This window comes from Eptesicus fuscus, chromosome 3, assembly GCF_027574615.1.
Source record: "Eptesicus fuscus isolate TK198812 chromosome 3, DD_ASM_mEF_20220401, whole genome shotgun sequence".
In the NCBI taxonomy this organism is placed as follows: domain Eukaryota; kingdom Metazoa; phylum Chordata; class Mammalia; order Chiroptera; family Vespertilionidae; genus Eptesicus; species Eptesicus fuscus.
Genome location: NC_072475.1, coordinates 114,144,213 through 114,171,883, shown reverse-complemented (window position 1 = coordinate 114,171,883; position 27,671 = coordinate 114,144,213). Strand labels below are relative to the sequence as shown.

The window sequence follows — 27,671 nt, the reverse complement described above, 5'->3', positions numbered from 1 at the left end:
CCATCTTGTGTCCACATGGGGCAGCCATCTTTGACCACATGGGGGCAGCCATCTTGCCAACAGATGGGACGGGGGCGGGGTGATGGTTAATTTGCATATTACTCTTTTATTAGATAGGAGGATATATAAAGCCCTAATATGCAAATAGACCAAATTGGGGAACAACTGAACAACAGGTCGCTATGATGTGTGCTGACCACCAGGGGACACGTGCGGAACATGGCTGGTGTGGACAGCAGGTGGCAGAGCGCAGAACATGGCAGGGGTTGGCCACAACTGGATGGTGGAGGTGAGCGGGAGCACCAGACCAAGGTGGGGCGCCAGTTGCTGTCATTGGGGCAAGGCTCTGGTGGTTACTGAAAATTCTTTGCTCCTGCACACCATGGTCCCACCTGGTGTTTGCACCTGCTGCCGGTGCTGGCTCTGCTCTTACCCGCTGTTGGAGCCACTGCCTGCACACACTGCCAGCGCCCAGCGCCTGCCCCGATCACTCGGCACCATCAGCAGGTGTGAGCGGCAGCTGCCGGCCCCGATCACCCCTTAGGGGTTCTCCACCTCCCCCTGCTTCTGAGGGGCGATCAGGGCCAGTTGCTGCCTCTTGGCACCCGCTGCTGGTGGCCTTGCTCAAACCCACTGCCGGTGCCAGAGCCACCACTTACACCCACTGCCGGTGCCGGCCCCGCTCACATCAGCAGCAGGCGCCGGAGACGCTGCTCGCACCTGCTGCCGGCACCATCAGCAGGTGTGAGCAGTGGCTGCCGGCCCCATCACCCCTGAGGGCTTCTCCATCTTCCCCTGCTCCTGAGGGGTGATTGGAGCAGCAGCCACTGCTCACACCCATTGCTGGCGCTGGCCCCAATTGCTCTGCGCCATCAGCCCCTGTGAGTGGGGTTGGGGCCATCAGTGCATGGGAGCGGTGGCGATGGGACGGCGGTGGAAGGGGGCGGAGGGAGGGGCTGAGCTGGGGCACAGAGGATGGGCCGAGACCTGCCCCTGTGCCCACTGCAGCTTCATGGCCCACAGTTCCTTTAAAGATACATGAATTTGTGCACTGGGTCCCTAGTGAACAACATAAACTGATGAACAAAAACAGATCCAGAGACAGAGAAGCATCGATCAGGCCGTCAAACCTCAGAGGGAAGGCCAGGGAGTGTGGGCATAAGGGGGAGAGATCAACCAAAGGACTTGTATGCATGCATATAAGCCTAACCAGTGGACACAGACAACAGGGGGGTGAAGGCATGAGTGAGGGGGGTGGGGGGGACAATGGGGCAATAAGGACATATATGTAATACCTTAATCAATAAAGAAAAAAATTTAAAAAATAAAAATAAAAGATTTGTTAAATTCAGGAATCCATCAGGAGCTACATGGATTGTGCAAACCCTGAATGAGGCAGCTCTTGGTGGCTCCACCCCCTGTGGTTCCAATACGGCTTGATCCTGCAGGCAGCAGAGCTCCCAGACCACTCCTTAGGAGATGGAAGATACAAATATTTCAAGAAACTTTACATTTCAAATCACCTGCCAATGCTAAAACTTAATGCAGAAACTCAATTAAGAAGCTCTTTTGTGGAAATTAGACAAAGCTACTGTTTTGTGAGATTATATGGACTAGGGCATTCATTAGCTAGAAAAACAATTCTATGTTCATTTGTTTTGTTTGGGTTTTATCAACAGCCCAGTCCTGTGTGAGCCAAAGTGATCTCAGCTCACCCCAGAGCCCCTGGGATGTCACAGGCTAACATGCCAAGTCTCTTGATGCCAATGCCGGAGTTGCTGCCCGAGTATGAACTGGGAGCTGCACTTTAGGCTGATGGTTTGTGTTTTCAGGATAATATGAGGCCAGCTTCTTAGGTATGAAGGTTTCTGCAGAAATGATAATGATCTTTTGGGTCTACAGTCTCTTCTCCCTAATACATCATTTACTAATTTGAGCAAAAATATGTTTCTACCACTTATCTGATTATTTTCAAAGCCATTGTTTTAATCTAAGGTTTTCCTCTTCTACAAAGAGCTGTTTGGGAAAGTAAGCATGTTCTAAAATGCAGGCACCCTCTCCCCCAAAATTTCCCTCTGTACCCTGGATATCTGGAAGGAAGGAGGAAACCTCCAACCATCTCAAGCCTCGCCCAGAGGCATAGAGGAGATTGGGTTGCAGGGCCTGCTGAAATCTCTCCAAAACTCTCCCATTGCACCTAGCATAAAATCCTCACAGTTACACACTTGGGTAGTGTATATCAGGTGCCAGGTATTTTTATAAGCGCTTTACACATATTATTTCATTTACCCTTTATAAGCAACCTTATGACGGTGGTATTATTAGCTCAGTTTTAGTTTGCAAGCGAGGAAAGTAGGGCACAGAGAGAGTTAGGCCCTGCATGACTGGGCCCTTGACGATCTCTCAAACTTGATCCTTCTATATATCATACAACTTGGCTGATCAAGAAACCCCCAAGCTGGTTTTCCGCCTCAGGGCCTTTGCACAGTCTGGTCCCTTTGTTTGGCACACTCTACTCCCTCACATTCATCTGTCTGCTTCTACCTCATCACTCAGGTCTCGGCTCAAATGTCACCTTTCCAAAGGAGCCTATCCTGAGCCCTTCTGCTGCATTAAGCCACATGACCATGCTATTTCTCCACAGATTATTTATCACCGTGTCTCCACCAAAATGGAAGCTCCCAAGACCAGAGCTTGACCATAGCTAGTCCAATGTCTAGCTATTACAGAGTCTGGAAGTAGTTATTGAATAAATCACTAGTATCCATATTTAAAAAACAAGTGCAGGCCACAACTCTTATTACTAGCATATACATTTCTATAACAACGTAAACTCTGAGGCACAAGGCAAGCAGCATGAGCACCTAAGGGAAGGAAGAAACAGTGCAACGGGGTTTAATGACTTCCCTAAAGCCACCTGGTAAGTCAGTGGCAGAGCCCAGGTCTCCTGACTTCTATCCCCTTCCCTTCCCCCATGTTTACCATGGCCTGACTAGGGCAGAGACTGAGGATAGGGCAATGCTGTTTCCTCTTTCCCTGGCACACAGGAAGTTGCCATTACCCAGCCTCCCTTTCAGTTAGGTTGGGGCTGTGTGACTAAGTCCTAGTAAGCAGACTGTAGGGAAAAGTGATACGCCCACTTCCAGGCCTTGCCACTGACTGTCCTGTGCAGTCCCTTCTTCCCTCCATGAACTCAGTAGAGGGAAGAAGGCAGTCCCAGGAGACAACAGAGCTACACAGGGGTCCTGCTCCAGGGAGAGGGGCCTGGGACAGCCACCCACTGCACTGGACTGGGACGAGAGCAAGAAATCATCATTGACATGTAGCCACTGATATTCAGGGGGTGTTGGTTTTGCACTCTGTGTTAATTGCCCTGATTAGCAAGTAGATAGTGACATTTATCCTTACTCAGCAGCTCTGTGACACACAACTGCAGAGAGAGCTTCATTCGTTTTGGTGCTTATAAGTTCCACATGAATCAAAGTGGTATGTGGCCACCAAGACACATGCTATAAATTTGATGGCCCATGCAAAAGTGTGATGAGAACATCTAGCACCACTACGGTACCCCTGGACAGGTCAGGGCCACACTGAACTGTGAAAGAGGGCACCAACATTTATACAGACGCCTATCCCAAGTACTTGGCTTTGTTATATTCTCTCAGTCTGCATATACAGGATTATAATTTTTTAAAGTAAATATATTCATTTCCCTTTCTTACTTGTGTTTCATGATTGAAAACTGCAGATAGATCATAGAAATTAAAGTTGGCCAATTTCTTCTCATCTTCCAAAAACGGAACAAAGTACTTAAGTCATTTTTGGATGTTCTTTCAATTCTCGAGACGTGGTCAACATAAGTTAATAGAGCACAGGCTGCACAAGATTGTGGTGATTCTTAGAAAAGGAGGTACCCGAGCAGGCTGACAGCACGGCTCAAAGGCAACAGGCTCCAAAGCCACGGGGACTTTTTGCTAGCTAGCTGGGCTGATTTGCCACACAGCACCCATGTCTTCTTCTTAATGACACGTGATATGATATTTAGAAAGCTCTCATAGGATAGAGCTGATGTTTATGCAATGACCTAAGAAAAAAATCTGAAATGACATTTTCAAGAAAACACTTTCGTAATCTGTAATTTCATCTGGGAAATCTGTGATGGATCAGAAACACAAAATCATATTTTTTAGGAATTAGACAAAAAGCCCTTCCCTTCCGGGATGAGAGAAGTCACAGGAGGCTAATAAACACATTTAAAACAGAACAAATGCAAATGTGAGCAGCCAATGTCCTCAAAAACAGGCTTACATGGTAGCATTAGGTCGATACAAGAGACCTACAATTGTTTTTAAACCTAATTCTTACATCAAAAAATTAATGTCTATCCCTAACCTTTGGTTTGGCTCAGTGGATAGAGCGTCGGCCTGCGGACTGAAAGGTCCCAGGTTCGATTCCGGTCAAGGGCATGTACCTTGGTTGCGGGCACATCCCCAGTAGGTGGTGTGCAGCAGGCAGCTGATCTATGTTTCTCTCTCATCCATGTTTCTAACTCTCTCTCCCTCTCCTTTCCTCTCTGTAAGAAATCAATAAAATACATTTTTTTAAAAATTATTGTCCATAGTTGATAACCTAAAATAGCACTACCGGGCTGTAATAGAAAAAACTGCTCTGTCCCTCCTCCCAATTCCCAGATACTCGCTTCTCAGAGGCAACCAGCTTTATTCTTTCAACTGTTTTGGCTGAAATTGACCTCCTTGTTACTTAATAACATGCTTGTGCTGCTACTTCTTGATTTATCTCGTTAAAATTTTATATCTTGCTTACTATAAGCATCCCCCCATCAACATTCTGTTCTATCAATATTCAGGATTTCCATCACTATGACTCATACATAGTACTCTCCACTGAGCTAAGTTCTTACATTTTTGTACATTGTTTGTTTTTCCTAGGGCTGTTCCTTTGCTCTTCAAGTTTCTCAGTTTTCTATATATCTACCACTAAAACCCCTCTCAGCAGTGAAAAGGCATCGGCACCCCATCACTTCCATTCTGGAGCTGTCCTCTCTGGCTACTCTCAAGGCTGCTGCACAACTGGTGGGCTGGGATTTGCTTCACCACCAACTCAGGAACGCCCCAGGGCTCCTTTATCTTTTTTCTTATTGGTTTATTCCCTCATTTTGCTGGAGCTCATCCTTTTGTAGTTTTATTACAAAGGATGCACAGAGATAAAATGTTTAAGATCTTGCATATCGAAAAATGGTATTATTCTGTGCTTACATTTGTCTGCAAGTTTGGCAGAATACAGAACTGTAGCTTTAAAATAACTGCCATCATATTTTCAAAAGCACTGTCCCACAGCCTCCTAGCTTCCAACAGCCTGATGTTCTTTTCCTTTTCCATGTGATTTCCCTGAAGCTTGTCGTGTTTTGAACAAAGATGCACCTTGGTGTTTGTCCTTTTGTACTGACTGTACTGAGTATTATTTTTTCCATATTCTCTGTTCTCTTAGTCGGAGGGAGACTTCCTGGATATATCCTCTAATTTCTTTCATCTTTGCTCTCAATATTTTGTCTCTTCTCCTAATTTCTGAGTGTCTTCTTCAAGTTTACCTTCCAGCATTTCTATTAATTTATTTTTATATCGTCATTAATGTCCAAGAGTGTTATCTTATTGTGTTTTAGCATCCTATTTTTATTTAGTTCATTTTTGTTGGTTTTTGTGGGGTTTGTTGCTCAATAGCTTTACCCCCCGCAAACTTCCTCACACACAGAGCTGTCAGCCTGCTCTCAGATCTCAGACCCTGCTTCTCTCAAAATCTCTCTCTCTCTCTCTCTCTCTCTCTCTCTCTCTCTCTCTCTCTGCCTCGCCAGCAGCCATGGCAGCCACTGATCAGCCCCGCCTCTATCCCCGAGAGGTCAGCATTTCAGCCAGCTCGCCAGTCCCCGCCCACCGGAGCCTGCTGTGCATGCAGCCTTGGTGTTCAGTGGAGCCTTCGGTATTTACAGACCCTGGGTTTTTATATATTAGGGTTATATTCTTTTCCATACGAACAACTATAAACCTACTTTTGCCCCACTCTGTATCTGCATAGCTAGGATTTATAGAGATAAATAACTATATCTATAAGATGTATGGGGAATAATAAAACAGATTCATTAAAACTAACTCATGCCCTGGTCAGTGTGGCTCAGTGGTTGAGCATCGACCCATGAACCAGGAAGCTATAGTTTGATTCCAGTGCCCAGATTTTGGGCTCGACCCGCCCCCCCCCCCTCAATAGGGACATGAAGGAGGCAGCCAATCAATGATTCACTCTCTTCATTGATGTTTCTATCCCTTCCTCTCTCTGAAATCAATATAAACATATTATTAAAAAAGAACACAACTCTAACTCACAACTATAATGATACAAAGTATATTGTACATCTCTTGGAGGAGCTACCTGGCTTATGTAACCCCAGACAACACATGCTTAGTTGTAATCACTAAAGAACAATAAATCACGGTCTTTTAGGCTTGATGCCTCTGCCGAAACCCCCCTAAAATCCTAGTTGTTGTGGAGCATCTCCGAGGAATATCTACGCAGGCCTATGAAGCAGTCTGGCTCCTCAAGGATAGCGTTCACCTAGAAAACAGGTTGGTGGTTCCTCAAAACGCTAAACATAGAGTTACCATGTGATCCAGCAATTCCACTCCTAGCTACAAACTCAAAAAAATTGAAAGCAGAGATTCAAACAGACACTCGTACACCCATATTCATAGCAGTATTATTCAAAACAGCCAAAAGGTAGAAGCAACCCAGTGTCCATCAACAGATGAATGAATAAATGAAATGTTTCTACTGATGGGGGGGTGCCCTCCAAGTTCCTTGAATGGGCCCAAGAAGAGGAAGCCTCTACCTGCTCAAGGGTGCAACTTCCTGATTCTCCTAAGGTTCTGTCCTCCCAATGTTGCAGAGAGTTGTGAGGATGATGAAAACAGCTTCCTCCCATCTCTGCATCACCCTGGGATCCAAGGCAACACTTGTCACAAAAGCAGACCCTTTAGCTTCTCCCGTTTCCACATCCCCAAAGCACATTTCAAAAGTCAAAACCCAAACAAATCAAACATATAAAGGCAAGGGTGAAAACAAAATCCACTACCTTCTCCACAGGCACTAACCTTAATCCATGAACAAGACCTTTCCATTCATAAACATCCCGAAGGTATCTCATACTCTACAAATAATGGATAAGAAGCCTCGGGGAGATTGCTTAACCCATGTATAAAGTCATCTGCATGCAGGACAACTGCTCTGACAGCTATTAGTGGGGAGATATTTGCATCATCCATGTTCCATCTCAAATGTGGCATCAACAGTGTCAATCTCTATTATATAACCTTGTTTTATTGTCTTAATGGTACTTATTCCCAACCTACCCCTTTGTGATCTATTTTATTGTTTCTCTTCACCTCTAAAACGTAAATACCAGTAGTGCAAGGACCTTCACTGTTATATTCCTAGAATATAAAACAGGGCCTGACACATAATAAATATAGTATTCAATAAATATTTCATGAATTAATAATACTTACTATTTTTTGAGTATTTACCATATCCCAGGCAATGTTCTTAATACCGCACATGCAATAATTAATTTAATGTCCAAAATTATTATCCACATTTTATAATTGAGGAAACTGGACCACAGAGAGGTTAACTAACAAGTTCAAGATCATACAGCTAGTAAGTAATTGTTCTGATATCTATTGCTGCATAACAAACCACCCCCAAATGTAATGGCTTTAAACAATAATGTACTCTTACTTCTTATGGTTCTGTGGGTTCAGTGGTCTCAGCTGACTGGTTCTTGCTTGAATTCTCTCATGTAATTACCATCATTTGTCATCTGGGCTTAACTGGACTGGTCCTCCAAGATGGTTTCTCCTCTCACGTGTCTGGCCCCTCATCTGGGAAGAGGGGAACAGCTGGAGGCTGCCTGGACATCTCTGTCTCTCTCCACAAAGTCTCTCTATGTGGCTAGATTAGGCTTCTTCAGAGCATGGTAGTCCTTACATGGCAGGTAGCTTCCCCCAGAGTGCATGTTTTAAAAGACAAAGGTAAAAGCTTTAAAATTTCTTATGCGCCAACCCCATAAATCATGTACTGTCACTTCTGCCCCATCCTGTGTTTCACAGGGCCATCCCAGATTCAATGTTTGGTAATAAAAAAGGGGGGGGGCATGAATACCAGGTAGTGGAGTTATTGGGGTGTCATCTTTGGAGATTCACCACCATATGAGTAGAGCTGGTAATTGAACCCAGACAGTCTGGCTCCAGAAACTATAAACTCTATAAGCTCTATCATGGAGTGTCTCTGTTGTGAATAAATGAATAAACTCACTACTTAATTGGTATAACTACAGGGGACTATTCTGGTGATTTGGGGCTCCAAAGATGAATTAAGGACACAGATTAATTAAATTCCAACTCTAAAGACAGAAAGCATCTGCAATTTTTAACTGACAATCCTTTCTCTGCTTTTAAATACACCTATTTCAAAAGTTAGGGGCACACTCAGTTGGTACTATAGTGGGAAGAGCCTGGTTGAGGGGATGGGGCTCAAAGAAAAGCTGGGAGTGTTTGGAAGCACCGTGGACAGTCTTATGAAATCACTAGAGGCCCAGTGCATGATATTCGTGCACAGGGGGGTGGGGGAGGGTTCACTCAGCCCAGCCTGCACCCTCTCCAATCTAGGGCCAATCAGGCAGTTGGGGGTGACCAGGCCTGCAGGCGAGGGCAGTTGGGGGCGATCAGGCCAGCAGGGGAGGGCAGTTGGAGGCGATCAGGCTAGCAGGGGAAGGCAGTGGGGGCCATCGGGCCAGCAGGGGAGAGAAGTTTGGGGCCATTGGGCCGGCAGGGGAGGACAGTTGGAGGCAATCAGGCTGACAGGGGAGGGCAGTTGGGGGCAATCAAGCCAGCAGGGGAGGGCAGTTGGGGGGTCAATCAGGATGGCAGGGGAGCAGTTAGGGGCAATCATGCAGGCAGGCAGGCGAGTTATTAGGAGCAAGAAAGCCCCACCTCCTAGGCAGCCACTGGCTCCTCGCAATTCACCCAGATTTGGTTCTGACTGGTTGGTTTCTATGCCAGTCAGTATCAAAAGCTCCGCCTCCTAGGTAGCCATTGGCTCTTTGCAATTCACCCAGATTAGGTTCTGATTGGTCAGTTTCCATGCCAGTCTGCATCTCTGGGCCTATCTCCAGGCCTGATGGTAGAGGCAGGGCTGATCAGCAGCCTCCCCAGGCTGCTGGCAAATGGCCGAACTGCTGACCTCTGGGAGAGAGAGAGGCTTGGCTGCTGGCAAGGGACAGAGAAGCAGGGTCTGATCAACCATCAACCATAAGTGTACTGTGCAACCATCGCCAACATCCTTTTCCAAAACTGTTTCATCTCACAATCTGGGACAAGTGGCTCCTAACCACTCACCTGCCTGCCTGCCTGATCGCCCCTAACCTCTCTGCCTGCCTGTCTGATCACCACTAACCCCTCTGCCTGCCAGCCTGATCCCCTCGACCTTGCCCCCTTGCCTGCCTGATCGCTCCTAACCTCTCTGCCTAACTGCCTGATCACCCCTAACTCCCTCTGCCTGCCTGTCTGAATGCCCCTAACTGCCCTCCTCTACCAGCCTGATCTCGCCCCCAACTGCCCTCCCCTGCAGGCCTGATCTCATCCCCAACTTCCCTCCCTGCGGCCTGATTGCCCCTAACTGCCTCTGCCTCAGCCCCCACCACCATGGCTTTGTCCAGAAGGAAGTCAGACATCTGGAAGATGGCCAGTCAATCTGGTTAATTAGCATATTACCCTTTTATTAATATAGATAGATGATATAGGATTGCTTAAATGGGGGGGGGGAGCCTTTTTCAGCAGGAGGAGATGATCTTGGCAGACAAAAATACATAATCCCTATATCTGGACTGATAGCCAGCCATATGCACTATACTGCCAAACTGGTCATTAAAAAATTGAACCGCTTTCTTACACCTTAACCAAACAGTTGTTGCCCTTAAAACCCCTCCTCAGCCCCCACCTTAGGTTCTGCCTTTACAGTTCACCCAGATTTGGTTCTATTAGTCGGTTTCTATGCCAGTCAGCATCAAAAGCTCCGCCTCCTAGGCAGCCATTGGCTCTTCGCAATTCACCCAGATTTGGTTCTGATTGGTCGGTTTCAATGCCAGTCAGCATCAGAAGCCCCGCCTCCTAGGCAGCCATTAGCTCCTTGCAATTCACCCAGATTTGGTTCTGATTGGTCAGTTTCCATGCCAGTCAGCATATCCGAGCCTATCTCCAGGCCTGATCATAGAGGTGGGGCTGATCAGCAGCCGCCCCAGGCTGCTGGCAAGTGGCTGAACTGCTGACCTCTGGGAGAGAGATAGAGAGGCTTGGCTGCTGGTAAGGGAGAAGGCAGGAGAGAGAAGCAGGGTGATCATACCCTGCTTCTCTCTCCCGGCCTTGTCAGCAGCCGCTGCCACTGCTGATCAGCCCCACCACTCTCTCTCTCTCTGAGAGGTCAGCAGTTCAGCCCACTTGCCTGCTGCACACGCAGCCTGGAGAATGATCAAGGCTCCGGTCATTGTGGATGTTACGACTCTGGCTCTTTATATATATAGATGATATAGGAAATGTTTCTATTTTGTTCAAAGAGAGGGAGAGGAAGAGAAAGATAGAAACATTAATGAGAGAAAACCATTGGTCGGCTGCCTCCTGAAGGCCCCCTACTGGGGATTGAGCCAGGCATGTGCCCTCAACGGGAAACAAATCGTGTCTTCCTGGTTTATGGGTCAATGTACAATTAACTGGGCTATTTTATTTTATTTTTAAGATATTTTATTGTTATAAAATTTACATAACATAAAACTTACCATTTTAACCATTTTTAAGTGTACTGTACAACCATAACCAACATCCTTTTCCAGAACTGTTTTATCTTCCTAAACTGAAACTCTGTCCCCATCAAATAATAACTCCCATTCTCCCTCCCTCAACCCCTGGCAACCATCCTTCTACTTTCTGTCTCTATGACTGACTACTCTAGGTGCTCAATATAAGTGGAATCCTGCAATATTTATTGTTTTGTGATTAGCTTATTTAACTTAGCATAATGTCTTCATCCATGTTATAGCATTTGTCAGAATTTCCTTACTTTTAAGGCTGAATAATGTTCTTTGTATGTCTGTACCATATTTTGTTTATCCATTCATCTGTGGACAAATACTTGGATTGCTTCCACCTTTTACCTATTGTGAATAATGGTGTTATGAACATGGACATAAACTGTTCCAGGCCCTGCTTTCCCTTCCTGTGGGAATATACCCAGAAGTGAAATTACTAAATAATATGGCAGTTCTATGTTTAATTTCTAGAGAAATTGCCATACTGTTTCCACAGTTGTACCTTTTTACAATTGCACATGGGTTCTAATTTCTCCACATCTTTGCCAACACTTATTATTTTCTGTGGTGTTTGTTTTTTTTTTTTTCATAGTAGCCATCCTAATGGCTGTGAAGTAATAGCAATTCTATTTTTGTACTGCGTTTATCAATACTTGATTTTCTTGTTTAATTGGTTTTTTAAACATCAATTGCCTGTCTCCCCAAACTAGCTGCATGATGGCAAGGAGCCAGGAGGCCTTGTTCACTGCCATAACCCCAGCAGAACCCAGCACACACCACACATTTGTTGAATGAATGAAAGATCTCAGGGTTACCAGCTTTAGCTCTACCACAGTTCTCCTTTCATCTGCCCTAAGATCTACAGGAGCTGAGAACGCTCTTCTGCTACTCTGACAAACCAGAGGACCCTGAAGATTCTTACAAACAAATTAGTGCTATTCCCTGTGAAATACAAAGAAATAAAGATATTGTCACATTGAAACCTTGCGAGCACCTAGGGCTTTTGTGAACATTCTGCTGAGGCTATAATTAAAACAGAGAGAAGAGTGCTGGGCTCCTCTGGAAGTTCTTGGTAGCTACTCTCATACAAACATAAAAGAGGCAACCCCTGACAGAGAATAAACTCAACTGGCTAAGAATTAAAACTATAAAGCTTTTAACCAGAAAAGCAAATTGCACAGTCATTTCTTCTGCATTAACTATGCTTTCTAGAGATTCTACTTTCCCCAAAAAAGGCTGGCATTTTGTTTCTCAGTTTCACACCACAAATAAATACATTCACAGAGACTGCCTGTCATCTGCTGTTTTCTTTTCTTTCCACAGTGACAAAAGACTTGAGTTTCTCAGCTCCCTTGCTACTACATGTGACCATGTAACTAAGAACCAGCCAATTAAATGTGCGCAGCAAGTTGCATGTAATTATGCACAATGCCCTTAGAGGGAGGATATATGCCCTTCTTCTCTTCCTTTTAGTTGGCTGGAACATGAACATGAAGGCTGGAAGCTGAGAAGTTATCTTGGACAATGCAGTGGCATGTGGAACAGGAAGAAAGAAAGATACTGCATGCCTAATGATTGAGAAACTGCCACACCACTTCTGGTTGCCTACCTACAGATTCCTTTACATGAGAGAGAACCAAAACTCTGTTTGAGCCATTGTTATTTTAGGTCTCTGTTACTGGAAGTCTACTCAGCTCTAATTCACACAGAATTGATCCAGTAAGATTACAGGAGAACCCAATCACCGATATAAGGTCTTCCTAGATACAGATGACAATGTAGATTTCTCACTAAAAGTCTGCATTGCTTTGAGCTGATGCCAAGCCCAGCTTGGCAAATGTGGCAAGGGGGTGGCAGGAGATAGGACAACTTAATACTAGCAATAATTAGGATAATAAAAACTCAAATAGCGAGATATAAGATGGCGGCTTGCAGGATGGAAGTAAGGAAGAGGAAGTCAGTGAATGAGGGGATGAAAGGAGAGTGTATGGATGTGTGTGGTGAGTGTGTGAGTGAGTGAGGGACAGTTAAATTCCCGCAGGAGCAGTAGGGGCTGGCAGACAAGGCTCTCTTGGATAGGGAGAGACTGCCACGGCTGTGGGCACTCCCAGACTGTGGCAGTTGGGCACGGAGCCCACACCATCTTGAAGGAGAGAATGGCCTTTTCTAGGAACTCATCAGCACCACCACCCAGACAGGCCTTGGAACTGCTCGCAACCCATTAGCCACTCCAGCCAAAATCCTGCTGCCCCAACTGCAGACCCGTGGACCCTGGGACCTCTACCTCCAAAGGTGCACCACTCCAGCAGCAATAAGTGCATCTTCCCCCTCCCCAGTGGCAGAACTCTGGACACCACATTCCTGTGTTTCCAGCACACAGGTATCTAGGGCACACCACTCCATAGGCAGCACCTGGGAGCTACTGGGGGCCTCTGCTGGGTATGATTTTGTACAGACAAAGGTGCACTGCCCTGCAGTAGAAATTCTCAATTCCCTCTTCCAGAATAACTGCCCACAGACACTCCAGCTGTTCAGCTTCAACGCCAGGGCCCTTCAGAGTGTGTCAAGTTCTGCACTGACAAAGGGACTGCCATAGTCGCGCATTTCCAACGAGCAGGACCCCTGAGCCCATCTATCCACAAGGCACTCTGGGGAGAGGCTGTGAGCCCCTGCTGGGTGTGATTCTGCACAGACAAGGGTGCACTGCGCCACAGTAGGAATTCTGAATTCCCTATCCTACCTAATAATAGACATATATGCAAATTGACCATACCTCCGACACACCCACAAGCCACGCCCACCATCCAATCAGAGCAAGTATGCAAATTAACCCAACCAAGATGGCTACAGCCACAGAGAGGAAGGTTTCCTAGGTAACAGAGGAAGCCAAGCTTTCCGCCTGCCCTTGCCAGGCCTAAGCCTCCACTCAAGCTACAAAGTTTCAATTATAGAAGGTAAACAAATTCAAAAAGAAATGGCGGCAGAACAGAGCTTGAGAGAGCAGGCCAGGGTTGTCCCTGGCAACAGGGGAAGCAAAGCTTTCTGCACACCCTGGCTGGGATCACACGCTTAAGGCTACAAAGTTTCAATTATAACCCCAACAGAAATGGCTGCCAGCCACGGAGGGAGCCCCAGGCTTGGCTCCACTCCAGGCTACAAAGTTTCAATTGTAGAAGGAAAATAAATTCCAGATACCAGGGCCTCTGCTTGGGTTGCCAGGGAGTGTGGCCGGCCTGCAAACCACCACAGGCCCCTCGCTCAGGCTGCCCCATGCCCCAAGGGAACCCCACCCTGATCAGGGACACCCTTCAGGGAAAACCAGCTGGCCCCCACCCCTGTACCAGGCCTCTATCCTATCTAATAAAAGAGTAATATGCAGATTGATCATCACTGCAACACACAATATAGCTGCCCCCATGTGGTAAAGATCCTGCCCCCATGTGGACACAAGATGGCCACCACAAGATGGCCAGCAGGAGAGGGCAGTTGGGAGGCACCCGGCCTGGAAGGGAGGGCAGTTGAGAAGGACCAGGCCTGCAAGGGAGGGCAGTTGAGAGGGACCAGGCCTGCAAGGGAGGGCAGTTGGAGGTGATCAACCCTGCAGGAGAGGGCAGTTAGGGGTGACCAGGCTGGCAGAGGAGGAAAGTTGGGGGCAAACAGGCTGGCAGCGGAGTGGTTAGGGGGTGATCAGGCTGGCAGGCAGAAGTGGTTAGGGGCAATCAGGAAGGCAGGCAGGCAAGCAGTTGGGAGCCAGCAGTCCTGGATTGTGAGAAGCATGTCCCAGATTGGAGAGGGTACAGGCTGGGCTGAGGGACAACACCCCTCCATGCACAAATTTCGTGCACAGGGCCTCTAGTTCCTGAATAACTGCCCACAATCACCCCAGCTGCTCAACCTCAGTGCCAGGGCCCCTCAGAGTGTGCCAGAGCTCTGCGCCAGCAAACACACCACCACAATCACACATTTCCAAAGGGCAGGCACACTGAGCCCATGTATCCACGGGGCACTTGTTGGAGATGCTGCAAGCTCTCGCTTGGTGTGACCTTGGACAAACAGGGACATACTCCCTCCTTCCCCCCCTACCCCGGTAGTAGAAATTCTGAATTCACTCATCCTGGATACCTACCCACAGATGCCTCAATTACGTGGCTTCAGTGCCAGGGCCCTTCAGAGTGCTTCAGTGTGCCTCACTGACAAACGTACCACAGGTGCCCCTGGGAGCTGCCACTGGGAGTGCATGCCTATCCACCATAGGTGCAGGAGCAAAAGCTGAGTCTGCCCTGCCCACAACTACAGAACTCTGGACACCACAGTCACGTCTTTCCAGAGTGCAGGCCCCCTGAGCCCCATCACCCCAACAGACAGTTCCTGGGTGCCACTGTGAGTCCCTGCTGGGCACACGTAATTTCAATCAAGGGAGCAAGAGAGCAAAAATTGGGACACACCCCTCCATGGCTGCTGACTTCTAGACACCACAGTTGCGCCTTTCCAGTTCACAGGCCTACATCAAGAGAACCCAAATAGCTCAAGTAGGGAGCTACACTAGATTACCAAGCCCAGGAAACCTGAGAGATCACAACAGTAGCACCATCCCCAAAAGAACTTGGGTAGCAGAGCAATCGGATCTACAATTAAAACGTTACAGCAAAAAATGGAGAGACAAAAAAAGTAATCCCCAAAGGAAAGAAAAAGAGGAATCACCAGAAAGGTAGTTAAATGAAATTGAGGCTAGAACATATCAGAGAAAGAATTCGGAGTAATTGTTATAAGGATGTTTAAACGGCTGGATGACAAATAGACACAACTCAATGACAAATACACACAACTCAATGAGAACTATAAGGAGCTGAATAAGAATGTCACCAACATGAAAAGGAACCAAGAGGAGATGAAGAATGACATACCTGCAATAAAGAACACAGTGGAAGGCTTAAACAGTAGACTAGAAGAGACTGAAGACCGCATCAGCGAATTAGAAAACAAGGTAGGAAAAAACACACAAATACAGCAGCAACTGGAAAGAAGACTTAAAAAGCAAGAGAGCCTAAGGGAGCTTCAGGACAAAACAAAATGAAACAACATTCGCATAATAGGGGTACCAGAAGGAGAGGAAGAGAAGCAAGGAATAGAAAACGTGTTTGAAGAAATAATGACAGAAAACTTCCCTGATATTGACAAGAAAAAAACTATGCAAGTCCAAGAAGCACATAGAGTCCCAAACAAGATGAACCTGAAAAGACCCACACCAAGACAACTCATAATTACAATGTCAAACACCAACAACAAAGTAAAACTCTTAAAGGCTGCCAGAAAGAGACAGAAAGTTACCTACAAGGGATCTCCTATTAAAATATCAACCTATTTCTCAACAGAAGCACTCCAGGCCAGAAGGGAATTGAATGAAATATGCAAAGTGATGCAAAACAAGGGCCTGAACTCAAGAATACTATACCCAGCAAGGCTATAATTCAAAATTTAAGGTGGAATCAGGAGCTTCACAGACAAAAAAGGGCTAAGAGACTTTATCACTACCAAGCTAGCAATGCAAGAAATGCTAAAGGGACTGCTGTAAAAAGAAGAAACAGAGCCCTGACCGTTTTGATCAGTGGATAGAGCATCGGCCTGCGGACGGAAAGGTCCCAGGTTCGATTCCAGACAAGGGCATGTACCTTGGTTGCGGGCACATCCCCAGTGGGAGGTGTGCAGGAGGCAGCTGATCGGTGTTTCTCTCTCATCTCTCTCATCGATATTTCTGACTCTCTATCCCTCTCCCTTCCTCTCTGTAAAAAATCAATAAAATATATTTAAAAAAAAAAAAGAAAAAGAAACAGAAAGGCAAGAAGAAACACAAACATTAAGGATAAATATGCCAACAAAAAACTACTTATCAATAATAACATTAAATGTAAATGGATTAAATGCACCAATCAAAAGACATAGGGTAGCTGAATGGATAAGAAAACATGACCCATATATTTGATGTGTGCAAGAGCCCCACCTCAGAACAAAGGATGCACACAGACTGAGAGTGAAGGGATGGAAAAACATTTTTCAGGCAAATGGAAATGAGAAAAAAGCTGGGGTTCAATCCTTATATCTGATAAAATAGACCTCAAAGTAAAGGCCATAACAAGAGATAAGTAAGGCCACTAAATAATACTAAAGGGGGCAATTCAACAAGAAGATATAACTCTTGAAAACATATATGCACCCAATACAGGAGCACCCAAATACATAAAACAACTACTGGAAGATATCAAGGGAGAGATTGATAGCAATACAGTCAAAGTAGGGAACTTTAATACCCCACTGACACCACAGGATAAATCATCTAAACAAAAAATCAGCAAAGAAACAGCAATCCTAAATGACTCACTAGATCAGATGGACTTAATTGACATCTTCAGAACATTTTACCCCAAAGCTACAGAATATACATTCTTCTCCAGTGCATTCGGAACATTTACAAAGATAAGACCACATATTAGGAGACAGGCAAAGTCTCCTCAAATTCAAGAAGACAGAAATCATAACAAGCATCTTCTCAGACCATACTGGCATAAAATTAGAAATCAACTACAATAAAAACAATGAAAAAAAATCAAACACTTGGCGGCTAAATAGCATGCTATTATACAATGATTGGGTAACCAAAGAGATCAAAGAAGAAACTAAAAGCATCCTGGAAACAAATGACAATGAAAACACAACAATCCAAAATCTATGGAACACAATGAAAGCAGTCCTGAAAGGGAAGTTCATAACTCTACAGGCCTACCTCAAAAAACAAGAAAAAATGGTAATAACTTATCCAACCTTGCAACTTAAAGAACGAGAAAGACAGCAAGAAGAAAAGTCCACAGTAACTAGAAGGAAGGAGATAATAAAGATCAGAGCAGAAATAAATGACATAGAGACCAAAAAACAATACATAAGATCAATGAAACCAAGAGCTGGTTCTTTGAAATGATAAACTAGACTGATAAACTTCTAACCAGACTCTCCAAAAAACAAAGAGAGGGCCCAAATAAACAAAATCAGAATGAAAGAGGTGATGTAACAACTGACCCCAAAGATATACAAAAGATTGTAAAAAAAATACTATGAACTCTACTCCAACAAAGTGAACAACCTCGAAAAAATGGACACATTTCTAGAAAAATACGTTTCCAAAACTCAATCAGGAAGATTCAAAAAACCTGAACAGGCCAATAACTACTGATGAAATTGAAGCAGTCATCAAAAAGCTTCCAGGAAACAAAAGCCCTGGACCAGGTGGCTTCACAGGGGAGTTTTACCAAACATTCAAAGAACTAAAACCAATCCTTCTCAGACTATTCAAAAAAATTCAAGAGGAAGGAACACTTCCAAACTCTTTCTATGAAGCCAGCATTACCCTGATCCCAAAACCAGATAAAGACACCACAAAGAAAGAGAATTACAGGCCAATATCCCTGATGAACATAGATGCTAAAATCCTCAACAAAAATCTAGCAAATCGGATCCAGCATTACATTAGAAAGATCATACACCATGACCAAGTGGGATTTATTCCAGGAATGCAACGCTGGTACAATATCCACAAATCAATAAATGGTATTACATCACATAAACAAAGTGGGAGACAAAAATCACATAATCACATCAATTGATGCAGAAAAAGCATTTGACAAAATCCAACACCCTTTCTTGATAAAAATGCTCAGCGAAGTGGGAATAGAAGGATCATATCTCAACATAATAAAAGCCTTATATGACAAACCTACAGCCAAATCATACTCAATAGGCAAAAACTAAAACCATTTCCCCTAAGAACAGGAACAAGACAGGGATGCCCACTTTCACCACTCCTGTTCAACATAGTACTGGAAGTGCTAGCCACAGCAATTAGAGAAAAAGAAGAAATAAAAGGCGTCCAAATTGGAAAAGAAGAAGTAAAATTGTCATTATTCGCAGATGACATGATACTGTACATAGAAAACCCTAAAGACTACATCAAAAAACTATTAGCCTTAATAAATGAATTTGGCAATGTAGCAGGATACAAAATTAACGCCAAGAAATCTATGGCATTTCTATACACCAACAGTGAACTTACAGAAAGAGAGACTAAGAAAACAATCCCATTTACCATCGCACCAAAGAAATTAAGATACCTAGGAATAAACTTAACTAAGGAGGTAAAAGACCTCTACTCAGAAAACTACAGGACATTAAAAAAAGAGAGAGAGAAAGACATAAATACATGGAAAAGCATACCGTGTTCATGGATTGGTAGAATCAACGTCATTAAAATGTCCAAAGCAATCTATAGATTCAATGCACTCCCCATTAAAATACCAATGGCATATTTCACAGACCTAGAATGAACTCTCCAAAAATTCATCTGGAATAAAATTTTTTTAAAAAAAAAGACCTCGAATAGCTGCAGCAATCCTGAGAAAAGAAGAGCAACGTAGGTGGGAACTCAATACCAGATATCAAGCTGTATTCCAAAGCCACTGTTCTCAAAACTGCCTGGTACTGGCATAAGAACAGACGTACAGACCAATGTAATAGAATAGAGAGCCCAGAAATTGACTCAAACCACTATGCTCAATTAATATTTGATAAAGGAGGCCAGAGCATACAATGCAGTCAAGACAGTCTCTTCAATAAATGATGTTGGGAAAATTGGACAGATACATGCAAAAAAATGAAACTAGATCACCAACTTACACCATACACAAATAGAAACTCAAAATGGATAAAGGACTTAAAAGTAAGACGTGAAACCATAAAAATACTAGAGGAATGCACAGGCATCAAAATATCAGACATATGCCAAAGCAATTTCTTCACTGATACTGCTCCTAGCGCAATAGAAACTAAACAGAAAATAAACAAATGGGACTACATCAAAATAAAAAGCTCCTGCACAGCTAAAGAAACCATCAACAAAACAACAAGAAATCCCACTGCATGGGAAAACATATTTGCCAATGTTATCTCCGATAAGGGTTTAATCTCCAATATTTATAGGGAACTCATACAACTTAACAAAAGGAAGATAAACAATCCAATCAAAAAATGGGCAACAGACCTAAATAGATACTTTTCGAAAGAGGACATAAGGAACGCCAAGAGGCATATGAAAACATGCTCAAAGTCACTAATCACTGAGAGATGCAAATCAAAACGACAATGAGGTACCATCTCACACCTGTCAGAATGGCTATAATCAACAAATCAACAAACGACAAGTGCTGGCGAGGATGAGGAGAAAAAGGAATCCTCATGCACTGCTGGTGGGAATGCAGACTGGTGCAACCACTGTGGAGAACAGTATGGAGTTTCCTCAAAAAACTGAAAATGGAACTCCCATTTGACCCAGTGATCCCACTTCTAGGAATATATACCAAGAAACCAGAAACACGAATCAGAAAGGATATATGCACCCCTATGTTCATAGCAGCACAATTTACCATAGCTAAGATTTGGAAACAGCTTAAGTGCCCATCAGCAGATGAGTGGATTAGAAAACTGTGGAACATCTACACAATGGAATACTATGCTGCTTTAAAAAAGAAGGAATTCTTACCATTTGCAGCAGCATGGATGGAACTGGAGAGCATTATGTTAAGTGAAATAAGCCAGTCGGTGAAAGAAAAATACCACATGATCTCACTCATTTATGGATAATAAAGAACATTATAACCTGATGAACAAAAAGATAGATAAAGAGGCAGAGAAGCATCATACAGACTGTCAAATTACAGTCGGAAGAGGGGGTGGTAAGAGATCAACCACAGGACTTGTATGCATGCATATAAGTATAACCAATGGACGCAAGACACTGGGGAGTGGAGTGAGGGCATGTATGGGAGTGGGGTAGGAGGGCAATGGGGAGATATGGACACATGTAATACCTTAATCAATAAAAAAATTTTGGAAAAAATAAACACCTCAAATAGCGATGATTAACATTTATTGAGCACTTATTATATCCCAGGTACTGAGACGAAGCGCTTTACTAGTACATGTACTATCTCATTTTATTTCACAACAGTCTTGAGATTTAGAGGAGATAAATCCTGTTCACACAAATGATAAGTGATAGAATGAGAATTTGAGTCTAGGGACATCTGATTGCTAAGCCCACATGCCTTACACGGCATCCAAATGGAGTATCCATTACACTTCCTCTGCCCCCACATAAAGGAATGAGCGGCAGGCCTCTCCTGAAGACACCACTTCTTTACCAAAGAAAATTTTCACCCCATCCCCCAAGCCACAATCAAAGTCACACCAATTATGTCCCCTAATACCCCAAAAGAATGGTCAGCCATGAATTCTTCCATTTTAGATACATGATGCCTCTCAGTCATTAAATTTATTGAATCAATTTTACCTTACAGCCATTTAATTCCAATTGGAACACAATTATTATTTAAAAGACAGGTTATTTTTATGTTGTTTCAGAGCTTTATTTCACATTTATGCTAATATCAATGTTTCAAAGCTATTTTCTATGATTTAAGCTCTTCTGGCCCCATGTGCTACAATAACATAATGAAATCTGTGCCAGTTCATCAGACAGTTGGCATTGGATAGGAGGACACCAATGCATCTAAGAGCCATGGCTTATATTATGGCTATCAAATGACCTTCCTGGTAGGAATGCCTCAATGCAAAACAGGCTTCACTTTACATAAAGTTGGACTCACCAAATATTTGATCAAGTCATTTTATATCATGTTCTAGGCCTCAGTTTCCCTATCTATAAAAGTGGGGATAATAATGTTACTTTCTTAAGAGTGATTAGCAGCATTCAGTGAGATTATTCTTGTTAATTACATTGCACAATGACTGGCACACAGTAAGTGCTCAATAAGAGGTAGCTACTTTTAAAAACCGTAATCTGTGAGTGGCACAATCTGAATGAATGAAGGTCTCAGTGAACCAATGTGTTCAATTACCAAACAACTTCCCAACAACCAAAGAACGAAGAAGAAAACAGTCACTACTATGCTAACTGGGAAGATGACTCAATGTAGCCGATTCTAAATCCAGACACTTTATAAAAGCTGGATGGCTCTAAATCTGATGTCTTATCTTGACTCAGCATAATCGATGTCATTACTAACCAGCATGAACATTTTATTAGCCTTTGGTATTTAATCCCCCAGGTTATTATTCTCATTTTTTTGCTAATTTATCTATTTATTTTATATTCAATATTATTTTGTACTAGAGGCCTGGTGCACAAAATTCGTGCACGGGCTGGGGGGGTTGTGTCCCTCAGCCCAGCCTGCACCCTCTCCAATCTGGGACCCCTCGAGGGATGTCTGACAGCCCATTTAGTCTGGACATCCCTCTCACAATCCAGGAATGCTGGCTCCCAACCACTTGCTTGCCTATATTCCCTATGCCTGATTGCCCCTAACTGCTTCTGCCTGCCAGACTGATCACCCCCTAACCACTCCCCTGACAGTCTGATTGATGCCTAACTGCTCCCCTGCTGGCCCGCTTGCCCCTAACTACCCTCCCCTGCTGGCTTGGTCACCCCCAACTGCCCTACCCTGCTGGCCTGGTCACCCCTAACTTCCCTCTCTTGCCACCCTGGTCACCCCTAACTGCCCTCCCCTGCCAGCTGGGTCACCCCTAATTGCCCTCCCCTGCAGGGCTGGTTGCCCCCAACTGCCCTCCCCTGCAGGCCTGGTCCCCCCCAACTGCCCTCCCCTGCAGGCCTGGTCGCCCCTAACTGCCCTCCCCTGCAGGCCTGGTCCCCCCAACTGCCCTCCCCTGCAGGCCTGGTCACCCACAACTGCCCTTCCCTGCTGGCCATCTTTTGGTGGCCATCTGTGTCCACATGGGGGTGGCCATCTTGTGTATTGGAGTGATGGTCAATTTGCATATTACCTCTTTATTATATAGGATTCATTTCAGATGTACAACATAGATGTTAGACAACCATATACTTTACAAAATGTTCCCCTAATATTTCCAGATCCACCTGCCACCATACATAGCACAATATTACTGACTATATTCCCTATGCTGTACTTTATATTCCATGACTTCTATAACTACCAATTTGCACTTCTTAAACCTTCACATTTTCACCCAGTCCCCCAATACCCTTTCCTTCTGGCAATCATCAGCCTGTTTTCTGTATCCATGAGTCTGTTTCTGTTTTGTTTGTTCGTTTATATTGTTCTTTAGATTCCACATATAAGTGAAATCATTCTTCAGTTGTCTTCAGTAGTGGTTTCAAGTCAGGAGCATTAACTGGGAATTTTTTCCATTTTCTGCCCCATCCCCCTTTTTCGGCAATGGTATAAAGTAGTCAGGGGAGAGCACTACCTTTGATCTCTACTCCCCACTGGGAGACATTTATGCAAGGCACAGGCAACAAAATAACTTCTAACAATCATTACCACAGACATTTGACAAAATAGCCTTAATTTTTAAGCCATGAAACTATATTGAATCAGGCTGGGTTTTCAGAAACACATCTGCTTTAAGCATTTATTCCTTCAAGCTTTATCTTGTGCCCTTTCCAGTTGTTAATGCAGGACACCACTAGTTTTATTAATAAAAATCTCCAAAATAGCTGAGATAAATCCAACATTTCACTATCAGGCATTTGTACCTAACCCAAATCTTGATCTCCGAGGAAAAAAGCAGCAGTCTTCCATTGTTAATAATACCCACTTCGAGGAGAATACCCTTTTTAAATATGCTTACTGTGATTTTCCAAGTGCATTTGCTATTTGGAGGGTACACTCCAGGAAAACCTTCGCTGCCAATAAATCCAGACTCTCCAGTAAGAACACCACCACATGTAAAAACAGGTCTGTGAAATAAAAGGGAAACAATTTGAAATATGTCAACTTCAGAATGTATAGTTTAGTAATATGGATGAAGTTAATATGGATTAATAAATGCCTGCACCATATAAGGGATTCAAGAGCTTGCTAGCTCTCAGAATATAGCCCGATAAAACATTCCGTCCAGCTGCCACCTGTCTCCATCATAACACAAGCTCGATAGTTCTATTATCCATCCATCTATCCATCCATCTATCCATCCATCCGTCCGTCCATCCATCTATCCATATGAAATCAAGTTCTCTACGCAGTGGTAAAATGTTATAGGAAAATGGTAAATGGGAAATTTAACTAGGGGCAGTGAGAGAGAGAAGATGAAAACTAGGCCAAGTGATGTGCATGGTTTAGAGATAGACAAGCAACTGGTTAATATAAAAGTTTCCCATCCCCTTTTCTGAAAATCGTTGGGCATTGGCAGACCCCCCCATTGAAAAGGTAGGCTGGTGGAGAAGGTGACAAAGTTGGCCATGAGTGAGTCCCTCGGCCCAGGTGCTGGAGCCGCTCAGAGGTTAAGTTTCAGGGAGCCGGAGCGGCTCGCAGGGCAGCTGGGCACCATGCAACTCAAGTTTCCCCCTAGGCTTAATTACGTCTTTCTCTCCAGGGAAAAACAGAAGTAAGCCTAAACCCACAGATTTGGGTCCTAACGCTTCCGTGCAGGAGGGAAGACGCTGGTCAGATGACGCCCTCGCTACGTGGTGGCCGGGCCAGCGGCGGCCAGGGAGCCCCGCGGCCGGACCCGGGCCCGGGGCCTGGGGCCAGCCCAAGGCTGGGTCCCTGGGCGCCCTGAGCAAACTGAGAGCTGCGCCCGATGCTGCTGGGACCGAGCGAGGGAGGAAAGAGGGAGAGGGCGGGGCGCGTTACCTCTCCGGGTGCTGCTGACCCGACTGCTGGGCCGCCAGCAGCAGGCCGAGCACAACCCAGGTGCCCGCGCCGCTCATGGCCGGTGGAGACGCTCCGGCCGCCCGCGCTGAGCACGCCGGCTACGCCCCTGGCTCGCACCCGGCGCGCTCTGGAGACACTCTGTGCGCGCTCTGGAGACACTCTGTGCGCGCTCTGGAGACACTCTGTGCGCGCTCTGGAGACACTGTGCGCGCTCTGACGCACGCGCGCGGCCGGGGGGTAGCCCAGGTATGCGCGGTTGGAGGGGTCCGGAAGCTTTTAACGGCGACTACGGAGCAGCCTGACTCGACGATTCCTTTCCCCAAGGAGTTGCTGACAGCCACTGGCCGCTGCTGAATGTCCCGTTTGTTCTCTGAGGCAGAAGGGGCGGCTCCCATGCCTCAGCCACCTCCTCCCTAGGTGGGGCGGGCGAGCGTCTCCTCCCCCGCACCTGGGACCCGCATCCCTATCTCATCCCGCCTGCAGGCCTGTGGGGAGATGAAAAGGGAACCCCTCCTTCGCCCACCGCCGCCCATTGGTGCCCAAGCGCGACCTGGCTCAGTAATCCACAGATGATCACAGGGTGGGGTGATGTTTTTCCCTAGCTACTTTTTTAAAAAAAGTATTCGCGCCTGCTGGAAAACCTGAGGTTCCTTCTTTATTTCTGTCTCCTTCAATCAGCCCACATCTAAGGCAAGAAAGGGGGAAATAGAAGAGGGATTCTATCAGATTTTAACTCTTTTCTGTTTTACTGGTGTATGAGATAAGTGCTTCCTGATAACTAGGGACTAATAAAAGAAAAAGAAAAAGAGAATGGGTTTATTGATATTTTCAACACTGATGCCACCACAAGAGGGATATGGCTGAATCTAGATGCTTTATTTGGGTTGTTCACCTTTCTAAGCAAAAAATAAATAAATAAATAAAAATAAGCATTATGTTAGTACTTATCAAGACTCCATTTCTAATAATGAGATACAGTATTAAGAACATAAACACTCCTGGCAAGGAATAAGTAAAAACTAGCTGCAGGAAATGACTTGACATTTAATAGTGGAGACACCCAGCAACTAATAGTAGGAACCAGAATGTCCCTGTGGAGTTTACATTATTTTACTATTTTTGAAATAGAGAAGGAAAGGAACAGCAAGAACTGCAACTTTTATTTTTTTTTCTAAAGGCACCACACCCTGTATGACATTTCAAAAAAGGGGATTACAGAATTTGGCAAACTATTTCACATCCTAAAATATACTTCCTCAACCCAATAAAAATTGCTTTAAAACAGCAAAGAGCAAAATAAATGATTGTTTATTTTGCACTCATTTCAAGAATATGCTATCCAATGGCATTAGTGTTTTATATATTTTATTAAAAAGTCATATTTTAAATTATAAAATAAAAATATTGCTCAATTCACTTTCTGGTAATGATTTGAAATGGTCATAGTCAGAAAATACTTCATTCTTAGGAGTAAGCTAAGTTTTCAAAGCTTAAAATTAAAAGACAAAATATTAAACATGCGTAAATGGATAGAAAACCATTTGAGCATAAATATGCAACAGTATTTCTTTGTTTTTAAAAGATTTTAAAATTTTTACTTTAGAGAGAGAAGGGAAAGAGAGAAAGAAACATCAAACCCACAACCTGGGTATGTGCCCTGATGGGGAATACAGCCTGCCACCTTTTGGGGTACAGGACAACACTCCAACCAAATAAGCCACGACTGTGTCCATATCCTCACTAAAGCGTTAGGGTTCCAACACTGATGGTCCTGTTCTTGAGACACATAGAAAGACATTGATGTCACCATGTGATATTAAAAGTTTACTAAAACCCATATTATTTGGTCTTACAAACATACATTTGACTTGGAACTACAGTTCTGAACAAAATTATAAACCTTAAATGTGTTGAGGAGCTTAATGTGTTAAAATTGAGACAGACCCAAGTGGACTCTGAAAGTATGTTTAAAGTCCACTTCTGTGAGACCAATTTTTGGGCTTTAGCCAAGTAGAATTGATATGTGGCCGGGAGTAGTTCAGGCAGTAGGAAAAGGGTGAGGTAGAGAGGACAAAAACCCTGTGTGTGGATTCTCCAAAGAAAAGTAGTGTGGTAGGTGGAATGATCCTTGTGATCCAAAGTATATATGACCCAATCCTCCAATTCCCCTTTCCTCTGGCAACCACCAGAGGCAAAGATATTGGTATTCTGTGTCTATGTCTGTTTCAATTTTGTTTGTTCATTTATTTTGTTCTTTGGGTTCCACACATCAGTGAAATCATATGGTATTTGTCTTTCTCTAACTGATTTCACTTAGATTAATACCCTCTAGGTCTATCCATGTGCTGTTGCAAATGGTAAGATTTCATCCTTTTTTTGGCTGAGTAATATTCCATTCTATATATGTATCACAGGTTTGTTTGTTTTTATCCAGTCATCTATTGATGGGCACTTGGGTTGCTTTCATATCTTAGTGATTATAAATAACAGTGTAATGAACATAGGAGTGCATATATTCTTTCAAATTAGAGTTTTGGGTTTCTTCAGATAAATCCCCAGAAGTGGAATTGCTGGGTCATAGACAGATTCATTTTTAATTTTTTGAGGGACTGAATTCAACTTTTTAGATACTATCAACATTTAGGAACTCCCCATAATCTTTGAATTCTTGTGCATAAATCCATAAGTAGATACTCTTGTGAAGGAGAATTTTTAGATTTAACAGTTTCATACTTTTTTTTTTTTTATGTCTGTGAACATACATTAGGAGTAGACCTCCCCCACTTTCTCCCAAGAATGAAACATTGGAGAGGAATTGTACCGGTTCAACTTCTTAGAAAAACAACTGAGTCCACTCAGGCTAGTTCAAGCAGTAAAAGAGACATTTAAAAATAGAAGGTAGTTCACATTACCATTAAAAGAATTAAAGAAACTGTTTCAAGGTTAATTTTTCTAGAACAACTAGAGGACCGGTGCACAAAACTCATGCA

General features: G+C 44.1%; 1 protein-coding gene across 2 annotated transcripts in view; it reads right to left on the bottom strand.

The window, feature by feature from the left end:
- Positions 1-25,159, bottom strand: part of PCOLCE2 (procollagen C-endopeptidase enhancer 2) — a 147,335-nt gene extending 122,176 nt beyond the window's left edge. Inside the window, exons 1-2 of one of the 2 annotated variants that reach the window (XM_054714127.1) lie at positions 24,661-25,159; positions 23,657-23,765 (exon numbers count right to left, since the gene is read on the bottom strand). In XM_054714127.1, coding sequence (XP_054570102.1) covers positions 23,657-23,765; positions 24,661-24,737 — 186 coding nt within the window. In that variant the 5' untranslated portion in view covers positions 24,738-25,159. The remainder of the gene's footprint in view (positions 1-23,656; positions 23,766-24,660) is intronic. The other variant, XM_054714128.1, reaches the window with a different exon arrangement.
- Between the last annotated feature and the right edge of the window lie 2,512 nt (positions 25,160-27,671).